Source organism: Lineus longissimus, chromosome 4, assembly GCF_910592395.1.
Source record: "Lineus longissimus chromosome 4, tnLinLong1.2, whole genome shotgun sequence".
NCBI lineage: Eukaryota > Metazoa > Nemertea > Pilidiophora > Heteronemertea > Lineidae > Lineus > Lineus longissimus.
Genome location: NC_088311.1, coordinates 2,022,970 through 2,039,887, shown reverse-complemented (window position 1 = coordinate 2,039,887; position 16,918 = coordinate 2,022,970). Strand labels below are relative to the sequence as shown.

General features: G+C 40.1%; 1 protein-coding gene across 4 annotated transcripts; it reads right to left on the bottom strand.

Moving 5' to 3' along the window:
• Nucleotides 1–675: 675 nt before the first annotated feature.
• LOC135485953 (cyclin-G-associated kinase-like) lies at nucleotides 676–15,933 on the bottom strand. Of its 4 annotated transcripts, none has more exons than XM_064768383.1 (24): nucleotides 15,732–15,933; nucleotides 14,917–14,978; nucleotides 13,448–13,507; nucleotides 12,825–13,079; nucleotides 12,567–12,692; nucleotides 12,341–12,430; nucleotides 11,991–12,126; nucleotides 11,644–11,775; nucleotides 11,166–11,340; nucleotides 10,758–10,810; nucleotides 10,296–10,444; nucleotides 9,778–10,034; nucleotides 9,456–9,569; nucleotides 9,085–9,165; nucleotides 8,462–8,579; nucleotides 8,128–8,157; nucleotides 6,172–6,251; nucleotides 5,828–6,027; nucleotides 4,376–5,548; nucleotides 4,115–4,243; nucleotides 3,795–3,935; nucleotides 3,409–3,554; nucleotides 2,970–3,143; nucleotides 676–2,836 (listed from the first exon to the last, which is right to left on the bottom strand). In XM_064768383.1, exons 1-24 carry the CDS (start codon nucleotides 15,859–15,861, stop codon nucleotides 2,735–2,737), a joined length of 4,113 nt encoding a protein of 1,370 aa, XP_064624453.1. In that variant the 5' UTR covers nucleotides 15,862–15,933; the 3' UTR covers nucleotides 676–2,734. The 4 variants fall into 4 exon arrangements, with proteins under 4 accessions (XP_064624453.1, XP_064624451.1, XP_064624452.1 ...); XM_064768381.1 differs by lacking the exon at nucleotides 8,128–8,157 and adding an exon at nucleotides 7,947–7,982; XM_064768382.1 differs by lacking the exon at nucleotides 8,128–8,157 and adding an exon at nucleotides 6,809–6,838.
• Nucleotides 15,934–16,918: the final 985 nt, after the last annotated feature.

Genomic DNA, 16,918 nt, shown 5'->3' with positions numbered 1-16,918 from the left:
CAAAGAAAATCCTTTCCTTTTGAATTAATCAAACGAAATAATTTATTCGCAAATCAACAAAATATTTGTACTTGTTAGTAGGATAGGAAATTGAGAGAAAAACACTATAGTGTTTCGTGTTTGCAGAGATGAGCTTGTACAAATATATTGCTCATTGAGCATTATCTAAACCATGACAATCATGCTGCAGAGTTACCAATTTCAACTAAAATGACACCCAGTCAGTCCATCCTATCAAAAGTTCTTGACCTGTCGGGGTCAATGTTATGTCCAATCTGTGGTCACGGTCTTCCTTGACTCTGCTCACATTGTCACATCACAGATTTACCTGATATTGGTATTTGACAGGCATTCATGCCGAAAGGCCTGAAGAGGTCACCGATGACAACATTTCTTCTGCATGCTAAATAACTGTGGTATGACCAGATCACTAAGCTAGCTTCCAGGCCGAAGACCATCAATACTAGGTAGAATACTCTGGTAGAATCGCACCGGTTTATGTTCTCCTGTGAACAGTGCTTAAGCCTTTGGGTTCAACATAGTTCATCCTTTCAACTCGAGTTCTAGTTTCCAGTATTTCAAACCATCCTCAAAGGGACAAAACTGAGACAGAAGAGTAGCTGGTGCTCAGACAACACCTCCTTCTGGTATGCCAACGAGTGAAACAACACAATATTTGATCTTTACTAACAATTCATACATTTATTTGATATCTTTCATAATTACATTCAGTTTTTATGTTAAACTATAATTTATACTCTCCTTTATCCATGCCAAAGATAGTTAACAACTCACTTATGAATTATGATTCCTCTAAAACTTATCATCAACAAAATATACAACCAGTACAATGGAACCTCTATTTAGGACACCATTCACTTTGGGGACTACAGTAATTTGATCCAATTATCTAAAGTGATACTGTTAAACAGGCCAGGAGCCACCTTAAACTTTCTACATAAAAGCAGGCCAGATCTAACATCTTGATAATCATGACAGATCCTGAGTCAGACTGTTACACTGGGCTATTGGAAATAGCATATAACCGTGGTAAGCCCTTATACATAAGAATCAGGAATGCTCATTTTAGGAATGATGGCAGCAAGGTTTCAACTGAGCTCAAAAACCAACCCCGTGTAAACATTCTAACTGTGAATTTGAATCGCACGCTGTTGAATATTTAAATCATCTTTATTTAGTGGTACACGTATATTGTCAGATTTGCAATTCAGGTTTAATACAATACCTACATGTGTATTAGATATCAGCAAGAACAGCTGGAGCTATTCACGCCCCCACCAGTGGTATAAAATCACCTCAGACCCCCAAACAAATGTTTTTGGGTGTGAGGACAATGAAGCAAAAGGCAGGGATGAAAACTTTATCAATTGGCATGGAATGTGTACAGTATGTGTACATCAAAATCTATCACTTCTCAAGTTTATAGATCACTACCAGATGGACTAGCCCTGTTTACATCAATCACCACTAAATTCTCACCATGAGGAACAGTCACTGTTTTACAGTTCATTTGATTATTTACATCAATTTGTGCTGATTATATACAAATTTTATCAATGATTTTACAATCCACATTCACATCAGTTATCACACTTCTGTTATCCTAACATACTTAAAGGCCTTCTCTGTTTGTATACCAGGTATAACTGATTGAACACCAACAGTTACACTGTGTTCCTCAATAACTTAGGCCAAAAGCTCTTGGCAAACTATAGACTAGGCAGGCTTACTAATAGAAGGGAATATGACTATCTCCCTAAATACCTCTTCAATGACAAATCTAATTTTACCAGATACTCGACCTTTGTCAGTTAATGTGTTTTCTCAAATGGATGAATTTTTTAGGCTTTACAAACTAAGCACAGGTCTTAAGTTGGCCACTCATGCTTTTACACTAACTAAAGTGAACAATTTGTACATCAAGGAAGATTTACCAACATTTACTAAGTTCATATTTTGGTGCTTACTCATGAGGTGCCTACAGTACATCTAAAGTCCTTATCACAATGTTTTGCTCAAGTCCAAAATAATGAACTACACAATATTCATTAATACCACAAGAACATAAAAATCTTACGATTCAATTAATACAAATATGTGTACCAGTACTGTATATCATGCTCAGGAGACTTTGACTGACTGTCTTAATAATATTCCAAATGCAACGCGTTTAGACAATGGCTAATTACAAATGTATCTAAGTAATTGGTGACCCATTTCCTCATGCATACACATTACAGATGATACATAAGGCCATATGGTATGAAGGAATAGTACAGGCTGCCCTGCTGAGACAACATTAGGAGATTGGATGGTTTTGCATTGTATGTCATGGGATCTCATGAAGCTAATGCAAAAAGAAACATGGCAATCCATACAACCAATTCACATCTGAGAAAACCATGATGTGACATAAAAGTGTTGCCTGTGATTCAACTAATAGGAATATAACGTCAATCTCAAGAGAATAATTTTGTACATTTCTACCTCTGAAGACTAGACTTCTTGCGGTGGAATAAGTTACGAGTTAAGAGTTAGCGCCAAACTTATCAAGATAATGACAAGATAACAAGTTTATGATTACAATCATTTCAATAGGCCATATGATCTTGCATCTGTGTGATGACCTGCTGAAACATGGTCAACCAAAAGCAGTGATCCTGGTGTGTCTAGTAATCTTGACATGTATCAGTATTTATTGGTCATATTTGCACTAATAGAGTGATTTCATTCCTTGCTCCTCAAACTCTGACCAGGCATCATTCAACTCCATAAACACTAATTTGGCAAATTCCTCATGGGGTCCACCAACCATCTGAAAAAAAAGAATAAACATGTGTAAATACATACTTATATAAGAAGTAAGTGACCTCCTATGTATTTGAATGCAAATCAAAACCAAGTTATGAACAATTATATTTGTTTTACTATCGGTACTTCATACACACCTTATCAGGATGTACAGCTAACACAGCCTTCCTATAGGCTTTCTTGACTTGATCACCCTGGACTAGATCTGCCATACCGACCTCCTTCCAACGCGTACCATCCCACAGTATCTTGTGTAATGAACACAGAAGTGTACGGATGTTCCTCTCTTTACCTTCTGTCCACTCATTTATCTGAACAATAATCAAAAATACATTTGAAGTTGGACAATTTTTGTGACATCTTGTTTTCTAAACAAAAAGGTTTACACATACATGCAAAATCAATGTTTTGATGTCCAGGCTCCTCGGATGTCCAACTTATATGGAAAACATGTTGAGTAGGAAGCGCATAGGATCTATCATCTGGCTTTACATGTATATGTATGTCGGACAGTTAAGAACAAGAGTATTACCTCATGCACAAAGGCAGACAGGGGCAGAAATGATTGAAACTTACCTTGCGTTTGTCTGGGTCTGTCTCTTCGTATTCCGTGCCCTTTCTCATCTCTTTGATAGATTTTGGCTCATTACTCTTACTGGATGAAAACTCATGACCGCCGAGCAGATCTTCAAATGCATGATTGCCTACAGCTGGCTTCGGGCCTGCAAGAACAAGACAACAGAATGGAGACATCTACTAACTGTATATACCTAGCTGCAGGTGATGTGAATTAAGGAATTGATACCGTATTGGAGGTATTGGTTGTCTCACCAAAACCGTGAGGGTGGAGCTAAAATGTAGACCAAAACAGAGGCGGACACCCATGCGAAGGCTGTGACCCCCCCCATGATAGGCCCCTGATTAGGAGAACAACTCAACAACCGAGAACACATGACACTCACCGAATGGCTTCTTGACTCCTCTTTCCTCTCTTCCACCCAGAACACTGGAGAAGTTCTGCCTGCCATAGTTGGGTTGGGTTGGAGCTGCTTTAGGCTGCTGGGGTTGCTGGGACTGCTGGGGTGGAGCTTGCTGCCACCCACCTGGAAGTCAAAACGTAAATAAGTGACAGGAATATCCAACTCTGAATTTGTTCTATTCTTGATTGACATCTTCAGTCTCTAAACTAACTGTTTTTTGTTACCGGTAGTTTGTATTGGGAGTCTAGTGAAAGATTTCAGCTTCCAATGACAGTTTTCAATGTGTCTGCTCTTGTACTTACCACCATAGCTCGGCTGTTGCGACTTGGATTGGTTACTTTGCCACGGTTGTTTTTGTCCCATATTGTTAGCTGCTGGTTGGGTTGCTGGCTTGCTGGCCCCCGAACTGCTACCGAATCCGGTTAAGTTTCCTACAGTGCGCAAAATAAACAAATCAAAAGCTCTGCATTGATTGTGTGCATCTTACTACATTTAAAATCTTTGAAGACATGGTAGGAAATGCTCCTCACATTGCAAGTTTTGTTGTTGAAGAATGTACTCACCAAAATCAGCAAATGGATCAGCTTTGCCACCTTTTGGTTGATGACTCGGACTTGAGCCTCTCGCAGGACCTCCTGCCATCCCTGTAGGTCCACTGCTCTTGGCTGGCAAACTACCAGTACTCTGGTTAGATGAGCCAAGGTCTGCCATGAGGTTTGGTGAACTGTGATTTTGAGACATCCCAGGGCTAGGCTTATCCAAGAAATTCAAATTCAATAAATCATCTGTTTTACTTTCCCCTGCTTTAGAGGCATGATGAGGACTACCCAATCTTTGAGACGTGTCTTGGAATGGATCAAAGTTGACAAAGTCTGACGACTTTGGTTGTGTTGCACTAGAACCTTGGTTAAACAGATCAAAGTCTCCATAAGAGTCACTACTATTGGTATTTTTACTGGAGGACTGGAATGGATCAAACAGATCATCCGGTTGTTTCCGCACCACTACAGGGGTTGGGGAAGGAGAACGTTTAGGTGGTGCTTGCTGGAAGGGATCGAAATCATTGCCACCTAAGCCACCAAACAAATCCTGGTTCACCCCCTGATTCCCTGCTGGCTTTGTATTGCCAATGAGAAGATCAAAGTTAGTAGGTTCCTTTATGTTCATCAAATCTACATTGTTTGTTACATCCGCCACATCATTCCCGTTACTGCCACTACCAAGATTCAACAAGTCTGCGGTATCCTCTGTAGCCTTGGGTGCAGACATGGCAGACCCGTCACTGAAATCCGACACAAATAAATCCACATTAGAATCCTTCGGTTTGTAGTCTCCATTCAATCCTTGCAGAGACTGATATCCGCTTGGAACATCATCATCTGGTCCCAAGACTCGAGCCTGCGTCATGGCAGCAAATTCCTCATCAGTGTCATTGCGTTGTCTGGGAGGTGGAGGCCGTGGTGGGGCAGAACTATCACTCTGCTCTTGATCAGTAGAGTCCTCCCAGTCTAAATTGGAGAAGAAATTATGCTGTGGTGTGCCATTGCCACGTGCTGGCTGCTGGGTGGGCTTGGGAGACGGACCCCGTGCAGGAGAACGAGGTGGTTCCTTCCTTGCCGGGGCAGGGGAAGGCTGTCGAGCAGGTGACCCTGGTATGGGAGATGCTCTCACATGCTCAGGACTCTGAGATGCTTCACTTGATGATCGACTTAATGGCTTCCTTCTTGGCGTTTGACCTGAAAATAACATGAACTCAATAATTTTCACATGTATGACCTAACCCAACTAACCTCCTATAAATCTTGAACACCCATTCATTAACACAGATGTATTACACAAAAGGGTATTCTTTTACCAGTTTTAACCCCATGACCAACTCTACCAACATTACCAGTGAAATCTTACATAAAACTTGCTCTTACTTCTTTACATGTCTCATTGTGTAAATGCGGTGAGTCATATAATACTTCTGGTTAATCCATAAGATGTTAATCACCATGTAAAACTACACTTACTGTAGTCTGAAATCACCTGGTTCATCTCTTCCCGGTCAAGGAATAGCAGCTTAGGGCTCAAACCCTTGGGAGTGAAATTATCCCAGGGGTAGGTCTGGTCCTTGGTCCTCGGCCGCTGATTTGGAGAGGGAATGACGTCGAGTGTGACCGTGAAGTCCTCAGGGTATTTGTCTGGTGTGTCGAGTTGGTCCAAGTCTCGCCTAGAAGAGGAAGAAGGGGGAAACATTTTGACCTTGCAGAACTACACACAACCAATAAATTGCAACCTTCTGATGATTTTAAGTTCTGACAGTTCTGAATGAGTGGCTATTAAACCTGGAAGAATTGTGTATTTCAGTACTTACACTTTCAGTTTCATAGTCTTTGCATCAGGTTTAATGAAACCTGTGTGAAACTGGAACTGACAGATCTTCATCGAAGTGATCTGAAAAACATCATATTTCATTTGGTGAATGCTGATATCAAGATTCAACAGGTTGTAGCATTGACAGCAGTAGAACAACAATGCACTGTCAAGGGAGAGTCCCTGAAAGTTAAAGTTGAGGCCACATACTCAACAGAGATGACACTGACCTCTGAATGTTATGAAAGTCCTCTGTAAATCAGAGTATCCCCATTGAAATTCCTCTTGCATTTATTTGATTGAACTGATTACAGTGTAATACAACTCTTCTGGAGAGTCTAGTGCTCTCAACTATGACGATTATATAAGCTATGGGTAAGGAAGGTTTGACTAATACTTGTTGCCAAAGATGGTGAATGAAAACACATTATTTACAGTCCTGAAATAAAAGAAGCAGTAATGCTAAATATATATAGGAGAGACATGTTAGCCTTGTTGCCTTGCTCTATTGGCTAGCATGGGCAGGATGTAATATCAGTATGTACATTTGCTTTGGAAACTATGTGCAGGAAATTACAATTAGTAATCAGAAATGGCAGTGTTAGTGTTCAAAACTTCACACTGTGTGCAATTCATACCCGATGTGGCAACTTGATTTTCACGCGACTCTGTGGGATACAACAATGAAATAACAGACTCACATGTAAATTGGTAATACTCCTAGGCTAAATACAGCACATATAAGGATAGATAAAATCCAAAATGGATGAAGATTTGAAATACATCTGAGCCATCATGACTAAATAATGACATGACTCTGACTACTAAGAACTCTGTACTTAGTTGAGGACATCCTTCTCCAAGGACTCATCCACAAATGGCATCAAACTTGTGCAAACCATAACCTCCTTCGCCAAAATAGAAAGAGGGAGACAGACGACAGCTAGAAATGTTCCAAGACCAAACCTGGCCATGCAATTTACTACCTTTAAAAACCTGATTTAGCCTGTATAACCTTCATGTCAACATGCAGTTAGATTCCCAGTTCCTTGCATACACTTGATTAAGAGTGTAACTCAGGATTTTCGATTGAAAACGAAACTAAATTTTCGATTGCAAAACACCTGAGTTTCTACGGATGGTGACCAGTGGCATTTTCGTCTGAGTGCCGGGTCCATTCATCATGAGGAGGTGATGAGTTTGACTCATGGAAGGATCACAAATGTTCATTTGTTGTATCCTCCTACCTTATCTCCACTAAGGAATAAGTGGGAACTGAGCCAGCAGACTTGGTACCATGAGGCGACCAGACTGATACTCCCCCAGGGAAATGAGTACCAACCAGATTGTACATGCCAAAAGCTTGGGTAATAACATGACAAAGCGCATGCCAGGTGAATCATATATGAATCTATATGAGTGCTATACAAAAGCTAAATGTTATTGTTACTTTCATTATTTGGAGACAGTTTAGAGTCAATTGTGGTCAATTTTAAACCTCATTGTCTCATGAATAGAGTCCAAGGTTTACTGAACCCTTCCACTTATAAGCTTATGGAGAAGCCATATCCCCAGACTTTAGTACATCATTCCCCCTCTCTAGAAACTGCCCTATTTCTAGATTGATTCTTTCTCAAAGGGAAAAGTCCCATTTGATGCAGTGTCCCTGACATCACCAAGTCAACCAAAGCACACTGCCCTTTCACCTGGGAGATGCACACACCCTTTCCTCATCCCTCACAAGTTCTTTGTCACCGATTTGACAACTTAGCTTACCTTTTGAAATTGAAGTCCCAGCATAGCCACAAAATCCTGCATGGCAACGTTCACCAGATAAATAACCGAGAATCTAACTGCATATATGACGGAATACAACCAGGAAATTATACCTGAACTAACACCAATCTACGACAAGAGGAAGATGTCCTACACAACACAATGCTTCATGATCACTTACAATAGTTTCACCAGCGGACCCCCTTCTCAGCTATAAAATAAGGACATGTCTCACTGTTTTGAACAAGATCAGCTACGGGAGAACTTTTCAAGGACTGAGACAAAATCACTTGCCATTTAACGATCAAAACAGGAAACGTTTTTTGCTGCACTTGATTCCAAATCATGTCAGAAGATTTTTTACAGTATGGCTAACATCTGCAGAGACTGCCAAAGAACAAAATGGTGACTGCCACCCACCAATATGATGATTATGTGAAGGAAAATAAAACATTTAATCAAATTATGACAAGAAATGTTAAAGTCAGAAAATTATCAAAGGGTCTTTTACTCACTTTTCCCTGCACTTTCCCTCCGAATGTTGACCTTGCATGGTATATGACTATGGTAACATCACCCATGGCAGAGATGTTCAACGGAATGAATGCGCGACTCTCATCAATGCTGAAGCCCCTATGAAAGATCATTAGAATGCCTGTGAGTTGATTGGTGTATAACATCTCTTGTCAAGCCGGTGCTTGGTACAGATTATGCCTCCTTCCTTTGAGGTTAAGTGTTACAAGGGGTTACCCAACGACTATACAGTGGAACCTCCCTTAGCGGACACCTCTCTATTAGGGACACCCTCTCTATTAAGGACACTAGTTTCGGTCCCAAATTGGTTGTTTCCGTTCAATTTGACCTCTCGTATCAGGACACCTCTCTATTAAGGACGGCACTTGTCAGTCCCGAGGGTGTCCTTAATAGAGAGGTTCTACTGTACTTTCGATACCACCAATAGTCCCGATATCTAATCTGCCTGAAGAAGTGACTTCATTTGGCCACATTACATGACCTAAAGGAATGGTTGAAGGGAACTGAAGACATGGTTAGACAGCATGTAGCCACACTGTCAACAAGACAGACAGCCCCAATGGCCACATGGCTGAATGAATCCAGACAATATGATTGTACCTACTTCATCTTCTCATATTCCTGTGATGTACTGAGTATTCGGTCCTCACCAAGATACACTTCTGCAAATGGTCGACATCCATTTCTGAAAGATGGAATCACCAACGTAACATCATGAAACTGAACGTGAAGCAAAATCGTTTCAAAGCCATCATAGTTACGCACACTGCAGATTTCAGAAATTTCAGATTGAAACAGGCAAACTATTTGGCCCTGAATGTAAAGCCCCTTTGCAATGATGAGAAAATATTACTAATATTACTTCTCAAAATCTTACTTTGTATGCTGAAGTGAGAAAGTGCAGGCAAATGTACAGCCTCTAGCACAGGTGTTGTACGTAAGAATCAATGATCTTATGTTACAATCTACACTCACTGCATTTTGTTAAACCGTGGCACCGGAGACATTGACACTGTGACCAGCATGATGGGCTTGTTGTGTGGCAAGACAGGCTCTGGGGCAACCATATCACATATGTAGCCGATATACCTACAAGAGAAAACAAGAAATGATGCCTGCTGTCCGGGCTACTACACTGGCAACAGGCAGTTCCATTTCCAGACAAAATTCAGTATTAACAAAGCCAAAGGAAAGAGTATCAATTTCTATAAACTTTAGGTCCAAGATGAATCTCATCTTATGCCTTATCTTGGGCTTCGATTCTATGATATGAATAATAAGATGATCATTTGTATACCTGCTCTGTGATGCTGAGAGACCAGGGTTACAACGCCTTGCCGAAAATAAATGCATTGACGAGGAGACATCAGGGAAGAGACGACAGTATGACAGGAATGCACCGACGACCGTCGCCGAGATGGCCTTCCCATCCACACAATGCACGACACAGACATTCTTCTGATTCTGCCGTAACCAAAGATGCATGTTTTTACAGATGGCAAAGAGGGAGTGCAACAACGGGGCTTTTCTTGCCGGCCAGCCACACTCAGATACCTGCAACGAAATTACTCTTGTCAACAAAACTGGGACTCAGTATTCCTCAGATTTGGATTCTACCCCTCCAAATGCTTGGTGAGAGGGACCATAGGGGACACTAGAATAGATGGAGACTTGGGAAAGTTGGTAACTGAGATGGCACCTCATAATAGCACTGATGATTACATTGGTCAGAAACTAGCAGAGGTAAACACAACAGATTGTAGTCAGGCAAGGGAGCTGGAAAACTCACAAGATTTCAGAGCAGCAAATACTGACCCTATTTTGGAACTTGATATTTTTGTACTGTCTCTGTGACAAGTTGTAGACTGCATATGAACTAGGATGGCGGGCATCTAAGTAGCATCGGACATCGTCTATGTGGTTGCGATATGCAGTTTCTATTCCCTCAGCTGGGTAGGACATCACTGAAGGAGAACGTTTCAATTCATTGCAAACAAATGTATATGAAATAGAGAATGTAGCTCTCTTATTTTAAGGCAATGGTCCCTTTTTATGCAATACAGGGCAAACAAATCACCACAAGTCTCCATCATAAGTCAAGCCAACCATACTCACACAAGGTTGAGTGACTATTGTTATGAAGACTGTTTCTTTACAACCACAAACCAACATACTGATGTTTGATTTTGAGACACAAACCACAGATCAAGAAAATGTTTGGAGTGCAACTAACTATCAACATCAGGATGAGTGCAGTGACGTCAGTGAGACTCTTACCTAGTAATCTTGTTGTAACATAATTGATGTCTAGATCTCCTTTATTTATTGTGCTGAAAATATAACAGGATTACCAGGTTCATGTACGATTCTGAAACTCGAGACACTTTTTTGTCACAGTAACCTTGGTGATAGACAGTTCCATCAGTTGATGTAAACATCAACATAAGCTTATTCTGGAAAGGGTTTCAATCAATTCTTATTTGTAAAGGAGACTATAATATGTGTGTTAGCAATCCAGGAACAGCCAAGCTAATTGCATAGAGAGTATAAGGGGTCACAATCGACTAATCCTGTACCTGTACTTAACTTCCAGACTTTTACCAGTAAACCAACCACTTCATGTCAAAATATTATAATGATATCAGAGAATATAATTGTTGGAGATATTTTTATATTTAAACTTACGCTGACACCGTCTCCATCACCTTGCTTGAGGCATCCTTGATATTTTTCATGAGACTACCGGCACCCCCTCTGAGGGAACTGAACAATGAACTGGCCGTACCAGACTGCTGTTGCTGCTGGTTGTAGTCTTCAACCACTGGGCTTTGGTAGACTTTCCTCTCAGGGGTCGGAGGCTCTGGAAGAGTGCAACAGCGTTATTATGCCCGAGACTGTTCAGAGGGGTCAGGGTTGCATGGTCTTGAGCTTTTACATGTAAGTGTCAAAATTCATAATCTGAGCATTGTGCAAGGCACTTTACTTCAATTGCCACATCCTTGGAATGACAGTAAAAACCAAGACTACATGGCAAGGATGAAGTCACTCCGCACACAATCCCACCGGGTGCCCATCCGTCTGGGCACATCCACGAGAAGGAAGGCAGAAACAGAAGAATCCTGTTGTTCCAACAAACATGACCTGATTGCAAAGTATTACTCACGTCTCAAGATGGCTCCAGCAATCTGAACCGGTCCTTTGAGGTTGACATTCCTCGCTTCAGCTATCTCCTGTGTCCTTGACACAAGGTCAGTAATGTTGGGACGATCACGAGGATCAACTTGAAGCATAGAACCTACAATGAAAAGAAAACTCATTTAAACTGCTGATCACAATACGATCTAATGCAAGGCCCAATTTTTATCTTCATATTTGATATGCTGTGACAATGACATATGATATCTTTTGGTGAAGTTCTAAAACCCCCTCAGTTTATTGTCATATAAGCCTTTGCATGATCCTCAGATGTCACATGTTCGATGAAATAGGAAAAAGTGGCTGTTTACTTACGAATCATATCATGCAAGACTACAAACTCCTGATCTGAAGCTGGGATGGTGTAGTTAGCATTGATGATGCGGAGTTTGGCTGAGTCTTCAAACGGGTGCTCCTTGAAGCAGAGGGTGAACAAGATACACCCCAATGCCTGGAAACAGGAATAAATGTATTATAAGCAAAATAAAGTAGAACCTGCCTTCCTTTCCTCAATGCTGCTGATTCTGTGAACTTCCTAACAGTTAAAGTGGAAAGAACACAGTGAACAAAGGCATGCAACTCTGAGTAACCAATCAGACAGCTTGAAAGTCTTGTTATATGAAATCAAGAACCACTGAATGAGATCATGCATTCATGGCACTCACCCAGATATCCATTGCTTCGTTAATGGGGAAATTGAGATAGAGATCCAACATCTCGGGGGTTCGATACATTGGCGTTGTGTTCTGCGTGATCTGAAATCAAAGCAAGACAGATATTTGAGACCAGATCAACCTGTCAGTACTTCAGTACTCATACATAGCTGAGTTGAATCGGTTTACTTGAGGAATTTCAAAAGTGCCCATACCAAAAATGCAAATGCCAACTTACTTCATCTTCAACCATACTCCTCTTGATTGACGACCAGGAATGATCAGGATAGTGAGCCTTAGACGTGGCACTTCCAAAGTCACACAACTTGATGAAACCACGAGAACTTAGTAACAGGTTCTCAATCTGAAAACAGAATACATCATCATCAAACGGAAAATATGCAATGAGCAAGTAACTTTTAACTGCTCAAGAAATGCTCAGGTACGTAACATTTACTTCCACTACATGTATTTTGAAAATATCCCAAAATCCTACCTTCAAATCTCTGTGGATGACTGGTGGTTTCTGTTTATGCATGTGGTGCACTGCCTTGCAGGTCTGTGCAAATATCTGTATGACTTCATCGCAAGTCAGGGGCTTAGGGAGTGATGCCAACACATCAACCAACTGACCCCCTGAGCAAAGCTCTGTGAGTATAAGGTATTCTGATTGACCATGGTCTGATTCTTCCTTCCCAATTGTCGCAGCAGAAATAAACGAGACAATGTTCGGATGTCCTGACAGTTTTTTCTGAACCACTGGTTAAGGAGAACAATTTTCCTCTCAGTCGACTCAAAGGTTCATTCTTTTACAGATATCTGTGTCCTCAGCTACCTCTGGACATTCATAGCCAGGGCATAAAAGCACGAAAACTCACCACTTCTAAAAGGTTTGAACTCCAATTTTTCATCAAAATTACATTTAAATTGCAAGCCAGGCAGTGTCATTTGGCACTTGCTTTGACTTTAAAGTCCTAGGCTGCAGCACTAAGTTGCAAGAAACCTTGGTGTAAGAGAATATTCTTTGACCAACTTGGCCTTCGTGTCATCACAGGCAAGACAAAATAAGGTTGTGTTATTAACGTTTTTCTGAGGTTTTGACAACTTCAAAAAGGATACCAAGAAACAGACTTCCTGGACGATGGCTTTGTTCTTCTCTTCACTGTTTGCAAGCAGTCTCTGAAAGTATATATATGCAAGATTTTCAAGACATCAGCTCCAAAATATGTACATGTACAATTTAGTTAGCTGCTTTCAGAGTCACTGACATCATGAAGAATAGTGGGACTGCCCCAACAGTTTAGGCATCAACTCATCACTATCAGGAACAACACTGTTATTGAGATCAGCAGCAAACACAAATCTGTCATCGGTCTGATTCATCAATAAATGTACACATACAATGTAACCATACATGTACATGTACATAAACCTATGTCAGCATTGGAACTGCAAGCGAGAGCCAGAATGACATGATAGGAGACGAGATGCTCCAGTCACCTTCAGAGATGATCAATACTTTCTGCTTATAATGTTATTGACTATGGGATGACTACAGTAGGATGAAGAAAGAGTGCCTGTATGGGCTCGCAATGGTACTGTGATGCTAAAGGTCATGGGTGAAACCAATATTGGGCTGCCATGATATTTTTATGGAATGTCACAAGCAGGAACACAAACTCACTGTACAGACTGCAAAGTGATCCTGCTTATGAGACATTTCAGATTAAACTAATTTCTCAGATGATCACCTTGCAAACACACCAGTATACAACTGACAAAATGTCCTAGGATGAGACTGAGAGAACTAGACTGAGGCCAGTGATCATCATGAAGGTCAAATGTTCATGCATGACCTTTACTTTTAAAAGGTAATGGACATTTCAACTGGCCGACTTCAAATTCTAATATGTCAAAAGAGACACAGTTGATCCACTCCTCCACAGTCTATAAGAGAACGCTACAAAATCAATATCCTATCATTCATCTGGGATACATATCTCTGCTACTATAGTCTAAAGATAGTATTAGCACCATCACAAATACACATGTCTGTAGATGTATACACAACATACTTGGTAGTCAGCCAGTTTAGTTGAGAATCGGCCTACGCAATGAGATCAAAGAAGTCTGGAGGCAGGAGTGACAATACCCTCTTTTCTGTCTTTTTGGCCCCGACTGTAATCAGCAGGTGGGTTTTACCAGTAATCCTCTCAGGGTATTACAATGTAGGTTCATCTCGAATCATGCGATATTGGAAACTTGGACACTGAGCTGGTCAGAATGACAGTCAGCATATCAACACATAACACCTGATTCGTCAAGATAAGCCAAGGCATTGACATACCTATTTTCAAGTTTACCAACCACCTCCCTGATCTTACATCAAATGTGTGCGAATGTGGGCATACCTGAGTACATACGTATGGGTCCTCATCAGTTCATTTTAGTGACATTGTAGAAAATCATATTCGTAAGGCCTTGCTGCAATTACCCAAAGACAATGCAGTGTCTATCTTTAGGTTTGATATACATGGACATGTTATACAGTACCGTAGCGAACGTACGATTGTCAGAAACTGACTTACCTTTAGAGCATATTCTTTCCCAGAAGCCAGATCTTGTGCAACAAAAACAAATGCAAAGCCACCTGAATAAAAACAAAGGAGTTATTGAGCAAGGATGTTGATGCTGATGGTGATGCTAAAAATACTCAATTCCTTTCTATAAAATTCTGTGAAAAGTGGTAAATGAATATCATTGCCTCTCAATCTCATACGGTACAGTCATGGCAGCCATCAAGACTAAAAGAATATAATGTCAGTCTTGGCTCTTATCACACAGTCAAGGGACAATGGTAATGGTAATGGTCGGAGACTAGTGTTTGTCCTCGAGGGAGATCTGAGGCTGGGCCTGGAGTCCGAGGGACTGAGGCAAGTCTGGAGTAGATACATTTTCGATAAAAAAATTACACAAACTGACAGGTAGTCTGGCATGAAAGTGACTAAGATCAAACATGAACAATCTTACTTGTTCTCTGTAAGCCTACACTACATAGTTTCTACATAGTACATAGATGGTAGGGTTGGCTAAAATTTACAATCCCCGATCGGAAATGACGTAGGCCTATAGTAACTAGTTTGATCGCATTCTCAGATTCTGAACTATAACTTAACATCAATATGATAAATCCATTGAACAGTCTACAGTGGCGCTTCTACTATAGTCAACCAATGACCTTTTTTTGGGCTGCGAATAGGGATTGTAAACTTGTTCCGTAGGATTAGCAGGATGTGACATGACATGTATGATGTAGATAAGATGTATGATGGATGATGGATGTCACTGATGAACAGTACAGTAACAGTAACAACAGTGTCAGTGAACGTGAAGAAACACCCACCTTCAGCAATTACTTTTCGGATTCGCAGCTTTTGATCACCCAATTCAACATACTGGCCAACGAAATCATTATCATGCCCGCCAGAAGAATTACTGAATATTCCAATGGCAGACTTTATGAAATCACTCATTGTGAAATGTCAAAGAAATATGGAAATAATCAAGAAAATAACATTGATTTCATTTTGCCATTTAATCAAAGCGTGACGTCATTGCCGGAAGCCGTGGGCACCTGCTGCTGTCGTAAACGTCCTAATTGAAAAAAATTGGAAAATACACTGTAATTAATATTATTCGTCCTTTTATGAGTAGAAGAGATAATATTTCGTTGCTCCATACAACATGTATAATACTATGATGATTATAATAATAATAATAATAATAATAATAATAATAATAATAATAATATAATAATAATAATATAATATATAATAATAATAATAATATTTTATTGCGCTTAATGTATACAAGGATACTATGGCAAAATACAGAATACAGAATACAGCACAAAATACAGGATATATTACGGGAAAGAAAATACAGTAGAGTATACAGTAAAGAGCAAGTGTTATGTCAGAAGTAAACTACTTCTTAAATCCCATATAGATTTCAAGTATTTTCCTGTTTTAATTATAACGGATTGTGTCTCAGAATTCAGAATTTTACAGAGTTTCTCTAAATCTGTTAATCCCTTTAAATCAATTAAGGTATGAATGTATTCAAGGTAATCAGTGCGAATTTGTGCATATTTTGTACATTGCATAAAGAAATGAACTTCATTCTCTACATCATTTCCACAGAGCAAGCACAGTCTCTCTTCAGGCTTTTGTTTTATATACCTGCCCACCTCGATTTGGAGCTTATGGCTACTTAGCCTCAAAGATGAAAACAAGTAGTGGTATTTACTTCGCGTCCCCTTTTTCAAATATGGTTGTATTTGGTTTCCATTATACATATGCTTATAAGTTCTTAATTTAGGATAGTTTTCTATTTGTGATGGAATGGATTCGTTATATTTCTTTCTATAATGTTCTTGTATTTTCTTAATAACATTTTGTTTCAATAGTAATGATTGTGCTTCCCATTGCCCTCCAAAGCCAGAGTCAGTTAAAATTTCTTTAATGTTATAGGTCCATAGGTGTTTTGACCCAGATGGACATCGCTTCAGTTGTTCTAGCTCCCACATGT

Coding starts and splice junctions, on each gene's coding strand:
- LOC135485953 (XM_064768381.1), bottom strand. CDS start 15,861: ATGAGTGATTTCATAAAGTCTGCCATTGGAATATTCAGTAATTCTTCT. Junction 10,811..11,165: donor GTGATGGAGACGGTGTCAGC/GTAAGTTTAAAT, acceptor TTATATTTTCAG/CACAATAAATAAAGGAGATC. Junction 3,936..4,114: donor GCAACAGCCGAGCTATGGTG/GTAAGTACAAGA, acceptor TTTGACTTCCAG/GTGGGTGGCAGCAAGCTCCA.